The following is an 18489-nucleotide window of genomic DNA, read 5'->3' as shown; positions in this document are numbered from 1 at the left end:
ACCAAGGGGAGATGGGCCCATGGTCGCAGCACCTCATACCCATTCCGGATGTGTTGTTCTTCTCTGGTCTCCGCGATGAAAGCAAGAGCTGGGTGATTATAGACTACTAGTAGGGTCGCGAAGCAAGCGAACGTACTGGAAATAGTTAGCCCGGGTTTTTCTTCGATTGGATGCAGAGATCCTACGGATAGAGTGTGAAATGAGTTCCCATTTTCCTCTCCATGAGCTGCTCGTTGGCTATACTTAGAAGCAACGCAGAGCTCTCCATACAGCTTCGCGCATGCTCTCTTGTAGTGACCATAGGTTCTTGGTCCTTGCTCACCACTTCTGCTTTGTTGTTTTCGAGGATCCTTAAGACCGACGGCCAGCCAAGGACTACGTGTAAAGCGAGATACTGGATTCTCAGGAAAGATTTTCTAGAATCGAAAAGTGGTGTAGTGTCTAATGGGAATCGTACAACCAGAGGCAGATGATCGTACCACTCTCGCACTTGCTTGCGCAGCTCACCAATGACAACGGGTGCGAATATGACTTGTCCTGTAGCTTCCGGGTTGAATAGTCAGTATGTAACAGTTGCAGGACGTGTGAAAGCTCTTACAATAGCCAACAACTTCTAGAGTCTGTGTCAAGAATTTTCTCAGACTAATCTGAGCCAGGAAGAAGTAGAAACCAGAGTCTTCTTCCTCAAATTGCGGAAGAGGAACAAGTTCATGGAAGTGACGGAGTCCAATTGGGTGCATCTTGCATGTCGCTTCAACCCTACATGGAGACATTGCATCAGCTCACTGACTAGCACCTGTAGTACCACAATTGACCTACTCATGCAAGATTGTCGAGCAAGCCCATAAGGCTCGGTTGAACGCTTCCTGGTCTACTGAGTTGAAGCGTTGCATCGTCTTTGAGCTCAAGATATGCATGCAGTCCCGCGCGGCTTGTGTGATGTAGTTCCAAGTCTGGAGAGGCCTGATGGCAAACTTGAAAAAAGAAGCCTGGAGTATTCGACACTGGAGGTGAGTGAGGTTTCCGATTCGAAATGACAAACGCTCGAGAATACGACAACCACGTGAAAAGTATTCGAGCCCTGGGGTGAAGCTGTTTGAATCACAACGCTTGTCTTCGGCTATAGCACCGAGAGCCAACATCAAAAACGCCAGGCTCGTTTGTGCATCAGAAGATGAAAATTCTTTTGACTCTGCCTGCTCGAGCGCATCTATGCAACTTTGCTGGTCGAAAATTGGAGTCCAACGAAGAACGTTTTCGACAAACGATTGCTGGAGTCTCCTACACGTGCGTCTGGATAGATCAACGGGTTGTAGGATAATAGCATCACATTGGTCAGCTAGTTGCTCGCCAGCTAGAATCTCGTCATCGTAGAACTCTGCTGTGTAGTCCCAGCTCTCCACGTTGATGTATGATGGAGCGCGAAAAGTTGTGAGACTGGGTCTAGGGGTTTTACCCTCGGTGCTTGTCTGACGGTAGGCAAATTCATATGACGCCGGTTTCGTGGGCGAAGTAATAACTATGTTGGTGTTGTTAATCATTTCAATAGCCATTTTGTTAACGGTCGAACGTCGTGGCTCAGGCTCCCGTGTTGAATGATTGTCACTGTGACTCGATGGATTTGGGGAGAAGGCAACAGATTCATGCTGCGTAGAGTCCAGCCTGGTCTCAAGCTGGGCCAGTCGTTTTTCAATGTTGGATAGCGTCGCTGATGGCACACTAGCTGGCTTGGAGCGGTCGCCAACTGACGGCTTTCGATAATTGCATTCTATGCCAAGATCGGTGCAGAATCCACAGGACTGCGGGTGTCAACGGGCAAATGCAAGAACGGGGCCCTTTTACTGACGGGTTTCTGAGCATCGCAACGTGTTTTCCGATATCTACAAACGTTGCACTAAAGCACGTTAGTGGTCATCTTGGCCTGACATAGAGAGATTGTGATGGCCCACAGCAATCGCTATACGTTTCCTTGGATAGTTTTCCGCAGCGTTCGTGCCATCCGGTGAGCTCATTGACAGTCCGCCGTCTTCTGGTGAAAGTCGGGACTGGTTGGACGGAAGTGGTGTATCGTTTTTTCTTTTCCCGATCATGGTAGCATTGAAATTGAAGAATGGTGTCGTAGGTAAACTTGAAGAGTGGCTGCTCAGCTCGGGTGCATCTCTGTGGATATACCGGCCTGAAGAGGATGTTTCGGCTTGTGGTATCCGTTCCGAGTCGAGACCCCGCATTACGCTCGCCTACCATTCCGCGCCAGGAACCCGGATGAATTACATGCAGCACAGGTAATAGACCGGCACTTTGCCCTGTATGGTGGTTATTATACAATAATATACATGGATGCTACTTCATGTGGCAGCGCGTGCCGGTTTTTCTTTGGCCTCCTTTTCTTTCTTACGCGCCTCACGTTCCGCCTTGCGCATAGCCCGTAGATCCGGTGGTTTCTCAATGCCCAGCCTGGTTCTTAGCTCGTCAATGTCTGTCTCCAGTTCCTCTTCCCAATACACGTTGATGACATCATCACTCTGTGCCCCGTTCCTGGTGGCCCATGGGCCGTAGATGTCCCAGAAGCGCCTCCATTCGGCTTTCTTCAAAGTAAATGCGCTAAAAACAGCCAAGCCAGTCATGGGCAGACCAGTGTTCGCAAACTCGAATGCCTTGAGGGCTACCTCGCCCTCGCGAAAGACGGGTAGTCCGACCAGTGCATGGTAGAAGTCGTGACACTCGCGATACCGTTGCATAACATATGCGCACTCTTCATCATCGATGAACTGAACAGCCGCTCGGGTATCAGGCGAGACACCTTCGCGATCAAGCCATGCAGCGTATGCGTATCCCACTGTGTTTGGCGGGAGTTTGCGCAGGCGCGGAATATCAAGAGAGGTTGACGTAAGTCGTGGCCGGTCGCGCAGTATCCGTCGGCCGGTAGGGTTCAACAGCATGCGATCGCGAAGTTTGTAGATGAAGTAGGGTTGTGCTGTAGCCTCACCAAAGGATGCAATAAGATCTAGCATGCGTAAGCAGCGGATCAAGCTTGCAGGCCAAAATCTCAAGTCTCACCTCCTCTCCGGGGATCCAGAAAACTGCCGAGTCCCGAACCTATGGTGAGAGCCAATCTCTCAGTGCGCGTCAACGGTATGTGGCCCTCATAGTTTGGCGGAGGACGGTTAAGGACTGAAAAGCATCGAAACGGGTGTCCACGTGATGGTGTCTGGGGAATTGAGCGCACTTTCAGCTTTGGAAGCTGTTTTATGTGCACATGTCTGGTCATTGGGAATTTTGCAGGCAAGCCGTGCCCAGTGTTGTGACAGGAGCCATGTTTGGACCTCGAGATGCATGACATGATGTATATCTTATCGATAAGTAGCGCGCCACAAACACCAGCCACAGACACCAGCCACACCAGAGCACGTTATTTATGACTCGTTTTCAACCTATCCACCAGTCACTCTTGCAAAAACCCGCCAAAAAGTATCCTTGTTTCCATCAATTCGTTTACATTCCTCTCCTTCATCAGGATATCTGCGAGAATACGTCAATCTGGCCCGAGCAACTTCCTCGCAGCAGTGCAGGAGAAACCTGGCTTCCCTCCAACCAAGCAACAAGAGCATTTCACTGGACGAAAGTGATTCGTAGCCATACTGGTATAACACACATCAATAACCCAAGCAATCTGAAAAAGCAGTATCCAACACAGTCATGACAACCGCTCTGGACCCGGGCACCAAGCACACCGACTTCGTCTCCTGGGCCAAGTCCAATGGCGTCGAGATCCACGGGATCGCTCCCGCGCGCTTCGTAGGCCGAGGAATGGGCATTGTAGCCGCTCAAGACATCAAAGTCAGTTCCCGTCTCTACTCTCTCCCTACCCTTTTCCCAATGCTAAATCATCAAGAAAGGAGATAAGCTAGTCCACGTGTCCAACAAATCCCTAGTCCACGTCGCCTTACCCAGCATCCACAGTCTCAAGCTCCAAGAGACCATCACTGTGCACGGCAAGCTCGCCTTTACGCTAGCACTCTGGTACAAAGGCCACAAGGAGCACGACTACACGCTGTGGCAAGACGTGTGGCCTACGAGTTCCGACTTCAAAGCCACCATGCCAATCTACTACCCTGCGCCTCTGCAAGCGCTCCTCCCGCCAGCCGCAAAGTCGCTATTATCCAAGCAAACTCAGAACCTTGAGCGGGACTGGGCCAGTATCGCCCCACACAACCAGGGCTTAATAGACAAACCGACGTACACTTACACCTGGCTCATTGTCAACACAAGAACCTTCTACTGGTCGTACCCAGACCTGCCCAACGCCCACGCGCGCCTGCCCAAGCGCAGACCCAAGCTCACCGCCGACGACTGCTACTGCATGTGTCCGTTTATCGACTACTTCAACCACTCGGATGCCGGCTGCGACCCCCAGCTCTCGGAGAACGGCTACACGGTGACTGCGGACCGCGCGTATGCGGCGGGCGAAGAAGTCTTCATCACATACGGGTCACACACGAACGACTTTCTGCTTACTGAATATGGCTTCATTCTTCCCGCGAGCAACAAGCATGATGCTATCCCGCTGGATGACTTGTTGCTGCCGCTGCTAGAAAAAGAGCAAGTGGATGCGCTAAAGGAAGATAGCTTCTATGCAAATTATACGCTGTATGGGAAGGAAAGGGACGAAACAGTGTGTTACCGGACACAGTCGGTGCTAAGACTGCTGGTGCTGGATGCAAAGCGGTATGCGGCGTTTGTTAGTGGAGATGATGATGGCGCGAGGGACCAGGGCCGTGTGAACAGGTATCTGGCGGGCGTGCTGACAAAGTACTCGAGGAAGATTGCCGATATCATCGAGCATGTTGAAGGGCTCGACCTTGGGCAGGATTCAGAAAAGGCTGAAAAGGGCGTGGTAGAGGGCCAGCGAGAGACTGTGCTCAAACGTTGGAAGCAGATACGAGATATGGTGAACAACGCCATCCAAACCCTCGAGTCATAGCGCCGTACAGGGACATGCCATCATTAGAGTAGCTCACTCCGTGTAACATGTTTTGAAAGAATCATCTGTTTCATCATCATCTGCTATGCAAACCAAAAAAGTCTACTAAATAGCCCCGATTGACCTTTTTACGCTGTGAATACTCGACACTAACCTTCCTCCAATACTACCTCACGATACACTACCCACGACTAGCGCTGCAACACCCTCCTCTTCACTTCTTACATCAATCTTCATCGTCACACCAGTCTTTGCACTGAACGCCATCCGTACCATAGCAGCCACCTTGCCACCTGTGATAGTCTTGCCGTACAGCTTGAGCGTATGTGTTGATGTCGAGAGAGCGACATCAGTGCCTTCCAATGGCTGAAGGGAAAGGGTCTTGGTGAGTTGTTCGGTCGCATCTGTAGAATGTTAGTTGGGAACGTTGAAAAGTGCGGAAACAACATACCCGCTATGCTCTTCATGTTAGCCAGTTGCAGAGTCTCGGTCGCCGAATCGGTGTTCGACTGCTCCCAGACATTGTCGAAGCTGCCAGCATACGCTGGCACGACATAGTCGGCACCTGTGAGATAGAGGTCCTCCACCTGATATTCGTCTGGGTAGCCGTCGCCCTCCTCCGGCTCGTTTGTGCTTGGGTCAATCTCCTTGCTTGTGAACTTGAGAACGTTGGTGAAGCTGGCGGCAATGAATTGCGACTCGGTCTCGAGACGCTTGAAAGAGACGTAGACCGTGCCTGGCTCGTTGGTGGTGAGCTTTGGTGCTGGAATGACGAATTCCTCTTCTAATTGAACATCGCCATCGTCTTCCGGAGTGACAACCATCTCGACGTCCAATAGGACTGTGTCTTCGAGTGTGTTCTTGATATCGTACTGGAGAACAACGTGGTCCTTGAAGATGTGCTTGATAGCTGTGACGACGTATTCGGTCTCCGATTCGGTAAGCTCGACGACATCGCTTGACTTGAGCACTCCTCCGTGGGCGGCCAATTCGGGAATCTTTTGCAACTCCACGGCGTACTTTTGCGCATTCGAGGCTGCATTCGCGGCGGCGTCGGCTCCCACTTTTGAGGGCTGCTTGGCAGCGCTGGGCGCCTTGAGCGTTGGAGTGGCACCTTCGGTCTTCTTGGAAAGATCGGCAGCGTCTGCTTGCTCGCGCGATACGGTAGGGATTTTGGTGATGTCGAAGGCAGTTTCGAAGGTGTCGCGAGAATCTGAGCTAACGTACATTGCCAACTGGTGCTCGAGAACCGGCAGTGAGAACATAGAGTCGTTACGGATGAAGCTGATGGCCATGTCATCATCCTCCTGATCCATCAATCGGAGGTTCAGTGCGGCGCGATCCCGGACCTCGTCGTCGACATCGTCGAGACAGCGGGTAAGGAGGACGTGGACTGACTTCTTGATCTCAGGGTCCTTTTGGCCAACGCCGAACTTGGCGAGAGCAGAGGTTGCTGCGGCTCGAACAATGGCATTCTCCAAAACGACGCGGTTATAGATGTAGCGGATGTACTTGGTGGGGTGAGGTGTTGAGGGACCCTCGCGTCCGAGAACAAACAGAATCCTAACGGCGAGCTTGGTGAACTCGCAGTCTTCGATGAACTCGCAAAGCGTTGCAAGCGCATCCTCCTTGGCCTCGGGGACAAATCGAATCAGGTCCATGATTGCCTCGACCACAGCTCTCTTGAAGTCGTAGCCACCCTCATCACGCAGAATGCCGCTGAGGAAAGCGAGGAATCCAGACTGCTTGGATTTGAACTTGAGGGCCAAAGTTCGGACAGCCTCGACAATGGTCACCTTGAACTCATCGGTGATCTCAGCCATGAAGCCAGTAATTTGCTTCATCAGCCTGTCTACCGACGACTCGTTGCCCGTCTTGAGGAGTGTTGTAATGGCGAAAGTAGCAATGCTGCGGTTCGAGTTGGTGATGAGCGACTCAATGTCCTGGTTGCACGATCGTACGGCGTCGGGCTTGAAGGAAGCCATTTGCGAGAGGATGCGGAGAGCAGCGAACTTTGTGACGGCACGAGGGGACGTGAGGAAGAGCTGGAGAACGTGGACAGCCTGCACAAGCTCGGCGTCGGTGACATCGCGCATGTCGCAAATGGCCTTTGCCGCTTCGAAGTTGACCATTTCCGACTTGTGTCGCAGCCAGCCGTCGAGGAGCTGCATCATGGGCTAGCACTATGGTCAGCAAACGCATCACACTGCACGGAAAGTATCGCACCTTTCGGAGGTTGGGGTCCTCTTCGGCCAACTTGGCTGCCAGCCTGACGAGCAAGACGGTAGCAGCAGGGCTCTTGACCACGCCTGCAGCAGAGTACTGCTGCACCATCTTGACCAGGCTCATCCTGTCGCCAGAGCGCATTTGGTACAGCAGGCCAATGGCGTGGTACTGTGTCATGTAGTTTGTGCTGGCCTGGAGCGCCGTGTGCGAGCCTCCGCCAAATCCACCCAAGAATCCACCACCCGACTTGCTTCCAGAGGCAGCCTCGGCGGCCTCGGACTGCCATCTTCGCACCACGTCCTTGGCAACGGGGAGCAGGTGGTACGAAGAGACGAGGGCGGCTGAGGCCACCGAGGGGTTCTTGTCGACAATGCACGTCTTGACCAGACGCTCAATGGCCTGGACAGTCGAGGCGTCGATGACTCGGCAGAGGGCACGGATGGCATTAGGGCGGTATACGACGTCGCTGCCGACCGATGTGTCCTTCATAATCGACGACGTGACCATGATGACATCGTCGGCGGAGCTGGCCAGCTCCTTGATGACCAGGTAGACCATCTGGCGGAGCGAGGCATCTTTGTTCTGGAACAGCTTGGAGATGCCGAAGAAGAGGGTCGTGGCTTCTTGCCGGCCCCAGCTCTCGCCGGTGAAGAGCAGGAGGGCCAGCTTGGTCAGGATCACTCTACATTTCCTGGGCGAGATGGGGCTCTGGTTGAATACTCGTGCTGGAGGGCATCGTCAGCTGGTCCTGCGCAACGAAGGCTCTCGCGTCCCCCGCTACTATATGTATATATCTCTCTCTCTGGAGCAGACGGCGCTGCCTACCTTCTTGGAAGACCGATGTCTTGTCGATCTGCGCCACGCCGCCCGCATCCTCGTGCTTCTTGTCCATGGTGGGTGGGTGCAGCCCCGTCCCTCTCTCTTGCTCCGCCCTTTAACGTGGCCTTTTGCGACGGGCGTCTCGTATTCGCGTGCAAGCACCGCCCAGCAGTTCGAGGGCGCAGATGGAGGCGGGTGCAGGCGGGGAGGCGGCAATTGGTGTGGGGTGTTGTCGGGGTCGAGGGTCGGGTGAATTGGCGACGTTGTTCAAGATGCGCTGGACTGGCCGGAGTGCGCTGCGCCTGCAGGCATGTGCATGTTGCATTCTTGGCGCCCGGAATCCACTCCCACATGCGGCCCGGGTATTCAAGGCGTTAGTTGCTGCTTTTTGCCCGCCCATTTCGCTCTCTTCTTTTTCTGCTTCTTCCTTCTCCCCGCCATACCAACTGCCCTCCGCAATGGCTGTCCCCATATCGCGATCCCGCTGTCTCCTCGCCTCGTCCGCCTCCACAATAAAGTCTGTCCCGCGCTCGCGGACGCCGCTGAGAGCCTTTGCCACAACCTCCGATACGCCGCAACCACCAGCCCCAGACGCCTCTGCAAAGCGCACACGACCCTCGACATCCTTCAGCGATACACTGAATGCCGGCCCTTCGTTTGGCGACTTTGTCAACCCCAATGCGCCCCTCTCTCCCGCCGAAGCATATGAAATCAAAACTGTCCAAGTAGGCCCAGAGGGGCGCAAAAAGACAATCACACGACTGCCCGAGTGGCTGAGGACGCCAATTCCCTCGAATGCAAACCAAAACTACAAGCAAATCAAAAAGGACCTGCGCGGCTTGAACCTGGCCACCGTGTGCGAGGAGGCACGATGTCCCAATATTTCAGACTGCTGGGGCGGCAGTTCCAAGAGTGCGGCGACGGCGACCATTATGCTCATGGGCGACACATGCACGCGGGGCTGCCGCTTCTGCGCTGTAAAGACGTCCAAAGCGCCCCCACCACTCGATCCCCACGAGCCTGAGAACACGGCTGAAGCATTGCGAAGATGGGGCCTGGGATATGTAGTCATCACCCTCGTGGATCGAGATGACCTCGCCGACTCGGGCGCGCACCACATTGCCGAGACGATTATGAAGATCAAGCAAAAGAACCCGACACAGCTCGTCGAACTGCTGGGAGGAGACTACGGAGGCAACCTGGAAATGGCAAAGGTTGTTGCGCGAAGCGGCGTCGATGTCTTTGCGCACAACATTGAAACCACGGAGCGCCTCACACCCTTTGTGCGAGACCGAAGGGCAAAGTTCAGGCAGAGTCTGGATGTGCTAAGGTCCGCCAAGGAGGCCCAGCCAGAGCTCATCACAAAGACGAGCATGATGCTGGGTCTAGGAGAGTCTGAGGAAGACGTCTGGCATGCGTTGCGGGGTATGTACAACCACTGCTCTCTCTTTCTCGACACTCTCCACCAAAAACTAACATATTCTGCCCAGAACTCCGCGCAAACAACGTCGACGTCGTAACCTTTGGCCAGTACATGCGCCCTACCAAGCGCCATTTGGCCGTCCACGAATACGTTACTCCCGATAAATTTGAACTCTGGCGCCAGCGCGCTCTCGACATGGGCTTCCTGTACTGCGCCTCTGGTCCTCTTGTCCGCTCCAGCTACAAAGCAGGCGAAGCCTTTATCGAAAACGTACTCAAGAAGCGAAGACTCGGCGCCACAGCCAAGCCCGAAGTTGCTGATCTCAGCGCTGCGGGCGAAGCCGAAAAGCCCTTGTAAACTGTATTACAAAGTAAATGGTTTTTGCAAAACTAAGAAAAGCCATTTACACGCGCATATCCCATGTTTTCAGGGTTTCGCTTCAACTCGATCCTGTAACCCAGCTGTATGATTTCACCCGTTGGGGCTATTTATATGCGTGACATGATTTGTGTACACTCATCCTATTAACGACCTTTTTATCGTCCACCCTAAAGCGGCAGTGTAACGATAGCTAATGCACAAACCACTTCTACCATCCATAACCCACACTTCACCAAGTTCAATCCTCACACTGTCAAAGAAGAAAGAGCAAAAACCGGTAATTTCTAAAGAAAGATGTCTTGAATTCATGTACTGGACATCTAGATCTACAGATATATATATATGTGTGTATATAAAAAGCCCTGCCACCCACACAATATCTACATTTCCTTGCACCGCAGTGCTAGATACCAAAATCTACCTGCTTGCTCTTTTCTTCACCCAGTGAAGAAGAAGAAACAAACAAACATTGCCACTGAACACCGCCCCAGCCACGTACCCACCCAGTATCTAAAAAGCAGATCCCCATCTACCCCGCCATGTATACCAGCAAGAAATGAAAAAAAGAAAGGAAGGAAGGAAGGAAGGAAGAAAAAGCGAGAGTCTCTATGTAGTGTTCGGTATGTACAACGACCAGCGAAACGAAGGGAGGAGAAGAAGAAGAAGAGGTGGAAGAAGAAGAAAACGAATGATCTCAACATCCAAGATGGAGATGGAGAAACGCGCCTGGCGGGAAAGACCGATAGTCTAAGTCTTGAAAGGGAGGGGGGAGAGAGAGAGATAAGGAAGGCCCTGTGGCGGTAGCGGAGGAGGAGGAGGAGGAAGAAAAGAGAGCCAAGGGGCGTAAAGTAAGTGAGGGATTCTCACTTAGTTGTTGGGTAATCCCGCGCGCAGATTATCATATTTGCTCTGGGGGTAGCTGAGGAGATTGGGAGATTGTTCGAGGGCGCCAATGCCGCCGACGCCATTAACATACTAATCATTATCGTTAGTTAATCATGCCCATTCAAGCCCCCCTGGGAAAGACAGGCAGTGAGGCAAAGGGAAAAGGAAAAGGAAAAAAAAACTTACAGTGGAAATCAAACTGTCACTTCCCTTCTTGTCGCTTGAGCTCTCCCACCACATGCCGCCGCCAAGCCCATTCTGGATGATGAGCTGTGACTTTCGCGCAATGATCTCAGGCGTGTCGTAGCTAATCATGAGCTTGCTGTTGCTGTCATAGGTCCAGCTGGCGGTAATCTGCATGTCGGTGTAGATCTGGGCACCAGCCTGCGGCAGGGCCTTGTAGTCGTAGACGCCGGTTTCCCACGTGCCCTGGCCGACGCCCTGGAAGGGAGTGCCGGGGCCGGCTGTGTTGGCAAAGGAGCGGCCGTAGAGCGGCATTCCAAGGACGATTTTTGAGGCAGGCACGCCGGCGGCTACGTAATCGGTGATCGCCTTGACGGTGCTGAAGGGGGTGCTGTTTGTGTTTGAGGCAGAGGGGGCCCAGTTGGCGAGTTGGCCGGCGTAGCTGTCCCAGGAACCAGCGTAGTCGTAGGCCATCAGGTTCCAGAAATCAAGGTACTGGTCCATGGCCGCGAGCTTCATTGTGTTGTAGTGTGTGGGACCCGCAGGAGACGCAACCGTCAGCAAAAGGTGTTGGCCGTTGGCGTACGCGTTGGAGTAGTCGTTGAGTGCCTGGCGGACGGCTGCTAGGAGAAGCACCATGTTGTTTGCCTGTGTTGCATCTGCAGGATATTCCCAGTCAATGTCGAGGCCGTCGAATCCGACGTTGGCTAAGATGGCAACGGCGCTGCTCGCAAACTTTGCTCGCCCCTCTGGAGTAGAAGCAGGCACCACGAAATGAGAAGAGTAGGTCCATCCACCAATGGACAAGAGGACCTTGAGATTGCGGTTGCGCTTCTTCTGCAGGAACAGCTGCTTGACGCACCCGTAGACGTTGTTTCCCACATCGTTCCACGAGTCATTGGCATAGTGCTTGTCGGTATCAGACCAAGAATCGGTCAGGAAAACCTCGCCAGTATCCCGGACATCAGCAAAGGCGTAGAGAACATGGGTCAGTTCTTCGGCTGGGAGATCCTGTGGATTGTAGTTGCGCCCATAAATGGCCTATAAAGCTATTAGCCCGTACATCTGCCACAATTGGCTAAAGAAAACGAACCCAGTTGACAAAGTACGCAACATTCTTGTAGCCGGATGTAGCGGCAGGCATAGTGCTGTTGCTGTTGGCCTGTGCAATTGGAAAAGCCTGAACAATTGCAGAAGATTGGAGTAGAGATGTTACTCCGACAAGCAAGTTGATGGTCCGCATATTTAAAATGTCGCTAGTGGCGCACTATGTAGTGTGTTACGTGGCTGTGGCGGGGGCTAGTGCAGGTACCAACGTGGCTTCGGTTCAATGCCGAAGTCAAGGTAAAGTGGATGTTGAGATGCTGTTGCTGGTGGGTATTGAAGAGAATCCCAGCCTGAGGGTACTTATACTTGAAGAATGAAATGGAGATAATGTGTGCCAAGGTAGTGCGGCCTAGCAAATGTGTCAAGGAATGAAAAGGAGGGTCACTGGACCTTGCAACGAAGTGAGGATACTACACAATCTCTCCAAAAGGAATGTGACAGCGATAGAACAGAGCAGCAGATGGAGAATGACTGGACTCGGGACGGATGGGTTACATATCGTCGTCCACGCGCCGGCAGCAGTATGCAGTCGGGGTCGGTGGTGAAGCTAGCGTTCACGCGTGCAGATTTGACAAGACAGATTAGTCCCGATCCTGAGAACATGTCCGAGATAGTCAAGAATGACGAAGTACCGGCCAGGTGTTGACGGCTACAATATGGGACGAACAGATAGAAGCGCTTGAGAGGCGCAACAGTAGGCGCCGACGCATCCACGCTCAATATGGCTCGTATCCTGAGAATACCGCCGAGTAACTTCAGATTCTCCATTTCAAAGAAAATGGTGTTCTTCATTGCTAGAATGCACAACTTTCGAACGGTCCTGGGATCATCTGACTTGAAGCGTCTCTTAGATGCAGCACTAGGAGTGACAGCAATGACAGGCTCAACGGTTCTCCACTTGGCAGGGCCACGGGAAGACGCATATTCTAGAAAGCTTGAGAAATCGATGAAGGTGACTTTTGGGCGTGGAGTAGAGTGGTGTGATGTGTGAAACACTCTACAAATCCTTAGACTCGAAGTAGATGTGTAACGTCAGGATACGACATAGTACCGAATCTAGGCGCGGGACCCAACCGTTTGCTGCTCGCTTATTCTATAGTGGCGGCTCCATGGTTTGGATTGGCGGCGTAGGTGAGACCCTCTAGTCGACACCCTTTACGTTGGGCCGTTGTGGAAAAGTCATGTGAAATGGAATGATAACGCTAGGTGGTGTAGGCGAACAGGTGTGTCCCGTGAGGTAGAATACTACCTAAGCCAGGGTGGGTAGGTTTGAATGCGCGCCACAGTCCAGATAACAGGCATCGTCTAGCCTGGAGCCCGACAAGCGAGTGCCAACCGAAGCGCAATAGAGAACCCATATCTTCCCCACATGAGCGCCTCTTCCGCGCGTGGGTATGTCAAGCCGCCCGCCCATCTGATCACGCATGCCAAGCACGGATATTGCGATGGGCGACGCTTGCGCTCTTGGGACTAGTCCCGAGCCGTCTGGAAAGAACCCCAGCGTATCGCACAGAGCTGGCGAGGATGGAGAGTGAGGTCCCAAGAGCGCGCGTGTTCGACGGCATCAAGACCATGGCGAGGGACGGACGGTTGGCCCCATGCAGACTAGAGGCCGAGTGACGGAACAAGCAGGAATTCCGACCTAGATGCGGCGATGTCGTAGCTCTGCAGTTAGACGTCTAGCGCATCAAGTGAGCCGTTCCAAGCACATTTCAGGGTGCAACCCTATGTCTTCACCCACCGTGGGCGACCAGAGAGGCACGCGACGCTTCTTGTGGGGATGCTCCCACTAGGAGGAGCTGCGCGCTGTGGCACGCGCCGAGGAGTTCTTAGCCTTGATAAGGCTTCGTTGGGCGTTGCGGGGCATGCGAGCTCTCTTTCTCTCACCGTCTATCGTGGTTGCGGGTGGTGTTGGAGGTCGGCCTGCGGGGTGTGAGAGGAATAATAGGGAGAGCATGCCATTCGCCATCGGCCCGTGCGCGTTCGGCTTCAACCAGACGGCATCACGTCTCTGCCACAACCGCAATCCTTATCGCATTGTCGTATTCTCTGGATCTCGACTCTGCTTCCTCCCGAGTAGTAGTTCGGTCGTTACATGCACAACGTGGCCTATTGGCTGCTCGGGATAGCAAGCCCCTAGTGTGCACTTGTGACTAATAGTTGTCGCCCAGCTGCTGCATTCTCTCAGGCTTGATAGAAGGCTTGAACTTAGACTTGCACGCCGCACACACCGACTTCTCGCCCATTTTGCACATGATTAGTTAGTTACGTGGCATGTCTCCATTGGGTATCGGTCTGTGGTATTATCTGTATCTTCATGTCCGAGGCGTCGTGGGGGAGCCGCGTGACGCGAGGAACGAAGAGAGGCCATGTTGATACATATGATAAGACTGGCAGTGGCGGGTATCGAAATGAACCTCGACTCCCTGTACACCGACCCGAGAGCAGTTCCATTCCCGCTGAAGTCCAAAGAATGTGCACCCCGCGTTGGGTGACGTTCGGTAGTCCACTTGCCTTGCCTACGACAACCTTCGCACCAGGCCACCAATGGGCCCTATAGCCTTCTTGCTGAGTAGTACGTCTCGCGTGCCGTCTCTTGTCCTGCACACTGCCTTTTCGATTCGGCCGTCTTTGGTGATGCTCATGACTGCTGTCCGTCTGTCGGACCAAGTGATGGTGATTTGTCTGACCGCCGCGTCGGCCTCCATGTCCAGAATGCGTGCGCCATCTTCATTTTCGGATTCCTCGACTTCAGAACTGGCTTCGTCGTCGCTTACGAAAGCGTTGAGAATCTTGCCGGTTGATGCAGTTGCCAAGTCCTCACTGCTCCGTCTCTTGTCTACTAGTCCAGCCTCTTTCTTCAAACTTTCCACAGCGGCAACCCGCATGTTCCAGCTCACCAGCTCTTTCCGCAGTTGCCGCCCGAAGCGCACGAGGTCCTGCTCTGGGTCGTGTTCCTCATCCTTACCGCGCCCTGGTAGCCATTTGGCGGCCAGCGGCTGGAGTGGTATGCACGGAGGGATGGTGTGCTTGTGGACTTTGAGAAGCTTCTTTCCCTCCCTGTCTTCAACGCTCAACAAGACATGATAAGTGTCGATGAATCTCTCGGCAAGCGATACATCAATGCTCACGCCGAGGATGTTGCCGTCATTCACTGCATGGGGGTCTGGGTCCTGGACTTTGTAGGCAGTGACACCGGCACATGCGCGGTATACGTTTTCGAGGTTCCGCCTGGACTGCTGTGCAATAATGCGCTGAGCGTCGTCGGCGGGCTGATGACGCTGGTTTCCCTGCTGTAGACGCGCCGCCAGGTGGGGTTGCGACAACAAGACGGACGATAGATTTGCACGGTGGGCCTTGAGCGTGGCTATGCGGCGGTGCAGCTCAGCAATGTCGTCGTCGAGCTGGTCAGCGGCGTCCATGGTGGGCTTCCGCAGCAGTGTGTCGGAATATCTGTGGTGCGTCCAAGGCGGGCGACGTTGGTGGCGATGCGCGTCGCGTCGGCACGTGAATAAGCGTGGGCAGGGGCCAAGCGGGACGAGGTCCGCCTATTGCATAGTGCCTCGCTGTTCTTTACTCTAGCCGTCGAGAGGACACGGTTGATGAACCGTTGCACGCTTTTAGGGCCCGCGGCGATCGTTGCTGCATATATGGATTGATGCCCGCACCATACTACGTCTGCTGGATGTAATCACTTCGCTTTCCATTGCCAGTCGCTCTCTACACAGGAACACGCCCAAACTTTCCTTCTCGTCGGTCCCTAGTTCATCCGTCATCCCCTGCATCCGCCACGCCTCCAAGACGATATATATCTCTATCATCGCCACCCGTTTTTTCCACCCGCGCCAGTTACCCCTCTTCGATCCGAATCGGGTAGCCAAGGAAAATACGCCAATGAGCAAACGCGCCTCGCGATCCAAAAATCGTGGCTCTGTATCCCGAGAGCAGGGCACGACCGACTCGCAACAAGAGAAAAAAGGCGATGCCAATACTACCGCGACTATGAACGGTGTTATGCTAGAACATAGGCGCAAACATTCCTCCTTCGACACGACGTCGCCGTCGAGCCAGGCCGCGTCGCTCATGGGCCACTCCAACTTCTCGCTCGATGACGAGGTGCCGAAGCTAGGCGAGGACGACGAAGGCTCCTCCAAGGGCTTCTTCGAGCTTTCCAAGAAAGACCAGCGGAATTTCCTGTTGCTGGTGTTGCTGTACTTTCTCCAAGGCATACCGATGGGATTGGCGCATGGCTCCGTGCCCTTTCTCCTCAAACACAGTGTCTCGTATGCGGCCATTGGCGTCTTTTCGCTCGCCGCGTACCCGTACTCGCTGAAGCTGCTCTGGAGTCCTATCGTGGATGCCGTATGGTCGCCCAGCATCGGCCGCCGCAAGAGCTGGATTCTGCCCATTCAGACCATTTCTGGATTTTCCATGATTTGGCTGGGCAAGAACATCAACCGCATGATGAAAGAGGCTGGCGAGTCGGACAGCGGAGTTTGGAACTTTACATGGTGGTGGTTTGCGCTCGTGTTCCTTTGCGCCACGCAGGACATTGCTGTAGATGGTAGGCTTCGTCTTCCGGACCAACAGCGACAAGACTAACCATTCTCAGGCTGGGCACTTACCCTTCTCTCCAAGGAGAATCTCGCATACGCCTCGACTGCGCAAACCGTTGGCCTGACGGCAGGCCAGTTCCTCTCGTACACCGTCTTTCTAGCCTTCAACTCCAAAGACTTTGCAAATAAGTGGTTCCGTACCACCCCCGCCGAAACAGGCATCATGGAGCTGGATGGCTATCTTAGCTTCTGGGGCTGGGCCTACCTGATTGTTACCTTTGGGCTGGCTGTCATGAAGCGCGAGGATCGCGACAGAAACGGTGACGGTATTGGAGAAGTGTACCGCACCATGTGGGGTATTCTCAAGTTGAAGAACATTCAGAGCTTCATCATCATTCACTTGATTGCAAAGATTGGCTTCCAGGCAAACGACGCTGTCACCAGCCTGAAGCTGCTGGACAAGGGCCTGAAGCAGGAGCAGCTGTCGCTCGTCATCTTGGTAGACTTTCCTGTCGAGGTGTTTCTGGGCTACTACATTGGAAAGTGGTGCCAGAGCTATCCCCCCATGCACATCTGGTGTTGGTCGTTTGTCGGGCGTCTGGTTGCGGCCGGGTTTGCGCAGTTTGTCGTGTCCATCTTCCCCGCGGGAGGCGCCTCGGGAGGATTCCTCCTGCTCGTCATTGCCGAGCATGTGCTTTCGACTTTTATGAATACAGTCATGTTTGTGGCTGTCAGTGCGTTCCATGCAAAGATCTCGGACCCGCTCATCGGCGGCACATACATGACGCTTCTCGCTACGTAAGTTGAGCTTGCTGGGCTAAACCACGTATATTTGTAACTAACATGCCTCCAGCGTGTCGAACCTCGGCGGGACGTTCCCGCGCTACTTTGTCCTCAAGGCCGTCGACATGTTCACCTCGGCGACCTGCATACCGCCTACAGGCACGCCCAAAGCGGGCCTCAAAGGGCCTCTGGTCACGCAGTCTTTCTCGTGCTCTCTCGAGGCCGAAAAGCATCGATGCATAGAAGGCGGAGGCGTATGCAACGTCACGACGGACGGATACTACATTGTCAACATACTGTGCATTGTGATTGGAGTGGTGACGTTTTGGGGATACATCAAGCCGGCCGTCATGAGGATCCAGGCGTTGCCATTGAGGGCATGGCGGATCGCTGCATAGGACGCAGAAGAAGACATGTACGATATAGACATGATAGATGGAAGCAGCTGAGTAAATGGACGCAACACCTCAAGGTCGCTGACTCTGGTCACCCATGTGGATACCTGCACGTGACGAGCAATGTATGTGAGACGACGGCGAGTGTCGCGCTGTCCCGTGACCAGGCGTGCATGATGCGGCCGGTAATTAATATGTCGTGCTCGTGGCCTGACGCAAGCGGCCGCGAGTGCATGCAGGGCCACACAGCCAATTACCAAGCTGCGCCCTGCATGATCTGACATGGCATGTTGTATATACCTAGATAGATAAGCATACATTTTCAACTTGGTCCCTTGGCAATGCATTCCGACGATGCCGGCCAAGCCTGCACCGGTAGTCTAGCACACCCTCGAGCGATAGAAAATAGTGAATAGTATTTAACCTACTACTAATATAGTAATCAACTTGGGAATAAACAGAGATAGGGCTGTTAATATCGTTAGTTGGAATATTCTAATATTTATATACACTATAGAACTATTACCTATCAAGTTGTTTAATTTTTAGACTATTTTTACCTACCAATATCGCTACTATTATTATGTGTAATTTTCTTTTCTGTATTATATAAGAATCGTGATTAAGAAACTTAAGAATAAGAAATAAGCTTAACGTATGTGGCAAGCGAGCGCCGCAGGCAAGCGAGCGCCGCACCCCACCAAACCTGCGCACCTCTATAAGCCTGTATTATTATTATTATTATTCTAG

The 18489-nt window shown here is 53.3% G+C and overlaps 8 protein-coding genes across 8 annotated transcripts; 3 read left to right on the top strand and 5 right to left on the bottom strand.

Moving 5' to 3' along the window:
• Window positions 1-181: 181 nt before the first annotated feature.
• SETTUDRAFT_40149 (uncharacterized protein) lies at window positions 182-1553 on the bottom strand (the record flags this gene model as incomplete). Its single annotated transcript, XM_008028500.1, has 3 exons — window positions 182-543; window positions 599-759; window positions 820-1553. 3 exons carry the CDS (start codon window positions 1551-1553, stop codon window positions 182-184), a joined length of 1257 nt encoding a protein of 418 aa, XP_008026691.1.
• A 792-nt stretch (window positions 1554-2345) lies between these two features.
• On the bottom strand, window positions 2346-3268 carry SETTUDRAFT_161808 (uncharacterized protein; the record flags this gene model as incomplete). The annotated part of the gene is made up of 2 exons (XM_008028513.1): window positions 2346-3004; window positions 3058-3268. 2 exons carry the CDS (start codon window positions 3266-3268, stop codon window positions 2346-2348), a joined length of 870 nt encoding a protein of 289 aa, XP_008026704.1.
• A 428-nt stretch (window positions 3269-3696) lies between these two features.
• SETTUDRAFT_185019 (uncharacterized protein) lies at window positions 3697-5040 on the top strand (the record flags this gene model as incomplete). Its single annotated transcript, XM_008028512.1, has 2 exons — window positions 3697-3837; window positions 3893-5040. The coding sequence occupies 2 exons, from the start codon at window positions 3697-3699 to the stop codon at window positions 4979-4981; spliced, it is 1230 nt and encodes a 409-aa protein (XP_008026703.1). The 3' UTR covers window positions 4982-5040.
• SETTUDRAFT_169646 (uncharacterized protein) lies at window positions 5031-8263 on the bottom strand. Its single transcript, XM_008028511.1, has 4 exons — window positions 8033-8263; window positions 7208-7932; window positions 5433-7158; window positions 5031-5385 (listed from the first exon to the last, which is right to left on the bottom strand). Exons 1-4 carry the CDS (start codon window positions 8097-8099, stop codon window positions 5153-5155), a joined length of 2751 nt encoding a protein of 916 aa, XP_008026702.1. The 5' UTR covers window positions 8100-8263; the 3' UTR covers window positions 5031-5152.
• A 221-nt stretch (window positions 8264-8484) lies between these two features.
• SETTUDRAFT_152016 (uncharacterized protein) lies at window positions 8485-10052 on the top strand (the record flags this gene model as incomplete). The annotated part of the gene is made up of 2 exons (XM_008028510.1): window positions 8485-9451; window positions 9517-10052. The coding sequence occupies 2 exons, from the start codon at window positions 8485-8487 to the stop codon at window positions 9804-9806; spliced, it is 1257 nt and encodes a 418-aa protein (XP_008026701.1). The 3' UTR covers window positions 9807-10052.
• A 604-nt stretch (window positions 10053-10656) lies between these two features.
• Window positions 10657-12141, bottom strand: SETTUDRAFT_152014 (glycoside hydrolase family 18 protein; the record flags this gene model as incomplete). Its single annotated transcript, XM_008028509.1, has 3 exons — window positions 10657-10805; window positions 10902-11939; window positions 11992-12141. 3 exons carry the CDS (start codon window positions 12139-12141, stop codon window positions 10698-10700), a joined length of 1296 nt encoding a protein of 431 aa, XP_008026700.1. The 3' UTR covers window positions 10657-10697.
• A 2197-nt stretch (window positions 12142-14338) lies between these two features.
• SETTUDRAFT_152011 (uncharacterized protein) lies at window positions 14339-15427 on the bottom strand (the record flags this gene model as incomplete). The annotated part of the gene is made up of 1 exon (XM_008028508.1): window positions 14339-15427. The coding sequence occupies one exon, from the start codon at window positions 15425-15427 to the stop codon at window positions 14525-14527; it is 903 nt and encodes a 300-aa protein (XP_008026699.1). The 3' UTR covers window positions 14339-14524.
• A 421-nt stretch (window positions 15428-15848) lies between these two features.
• On the top strand, window positions 15849-17804 carry SETTUDRAFT_169643 (uncharacterized protein). The gene is made up of 3 exons (XM_008028507.1): window positions 15849-16569; window positions 16618-17359; window positions 17415-17804. The coding sequence occupies exons 1-3, from the start codon at window positions 15900-15902 to the stop codon at window positions 17740-17742; spliced, it is 1740 nt and encodes a 579-aa protein (XP_008026698.1). The 5' UTR covers window positions 15849-15899; the 3' UTR covers window positions 17743-17804.
• The last annotated feature ends 685 nt before the right edge of the window (window positions 17805-18489 follow it).

The sequence above is a fragment of the Exserohilum turcica genome (assembly GCF_000359705.1).
Source record: "Exserohilum turcica Et28A unplaced genomic scaffold SETTUscaffold_26, whole genome shotgun sequence".
NCBI lineage: Eukaryota > Fungi > Ascomycota > Dothideomycetes > Pleosporales > Pleosporaceae > Exserohilum > Exserohilum turcicum.
Note: the sequence above shows the minus strand (reverse complement) of the source record. Positions and strands in the feature narration are given on the sequence as shown.

Bases quoted from the DNA above. Each gene is read 5' to 3' on its own strand.
- SETTUDRAFT_169646 (XM_008028511.1), bottom strand. From the start codon at position 8,099: ATGGACAAGAAGCACGAGGATGCGGGCGGCGTGGCGCAGATCGACAAG. The intron at 7,159-7,207 runs GTGCGATACTTT...CCATAGTGCTAG, and splicing joins AGGACCCCAACCTCCGAAAG to CCCATGATGCAGCTCCTCGA. The intron at 5,386-5,432 runs GTATGTTGTTTC...AACATTCTACAG, and splicing joins TAACATGAAGAGCATAGCGG to ATGCGACCGAACAACTCACC.
- SETTUDRAFT_169643 (XM_008028507.1), top strand. From the start codon at position 15,900: ATGAGCAAACGCGCCTCGCGATCCAAAAATCGTGGCTCTGTATCCCGA. The intron at 16,570-16,617 runs GTAGGCTTCGTC...AACCATTCTCAG, and splicing joins GCAGGACATTGCTGTAGATG to GCTGGGCACTTACCCTTCTC. The intron at 17,360-17,414 runs GTAAGTTGAGCT...ACATGCCTCCAG, and splicing joins TACATGACGCTTCTCGCTAC to CGTGTCGAACCTCGGCGGGA.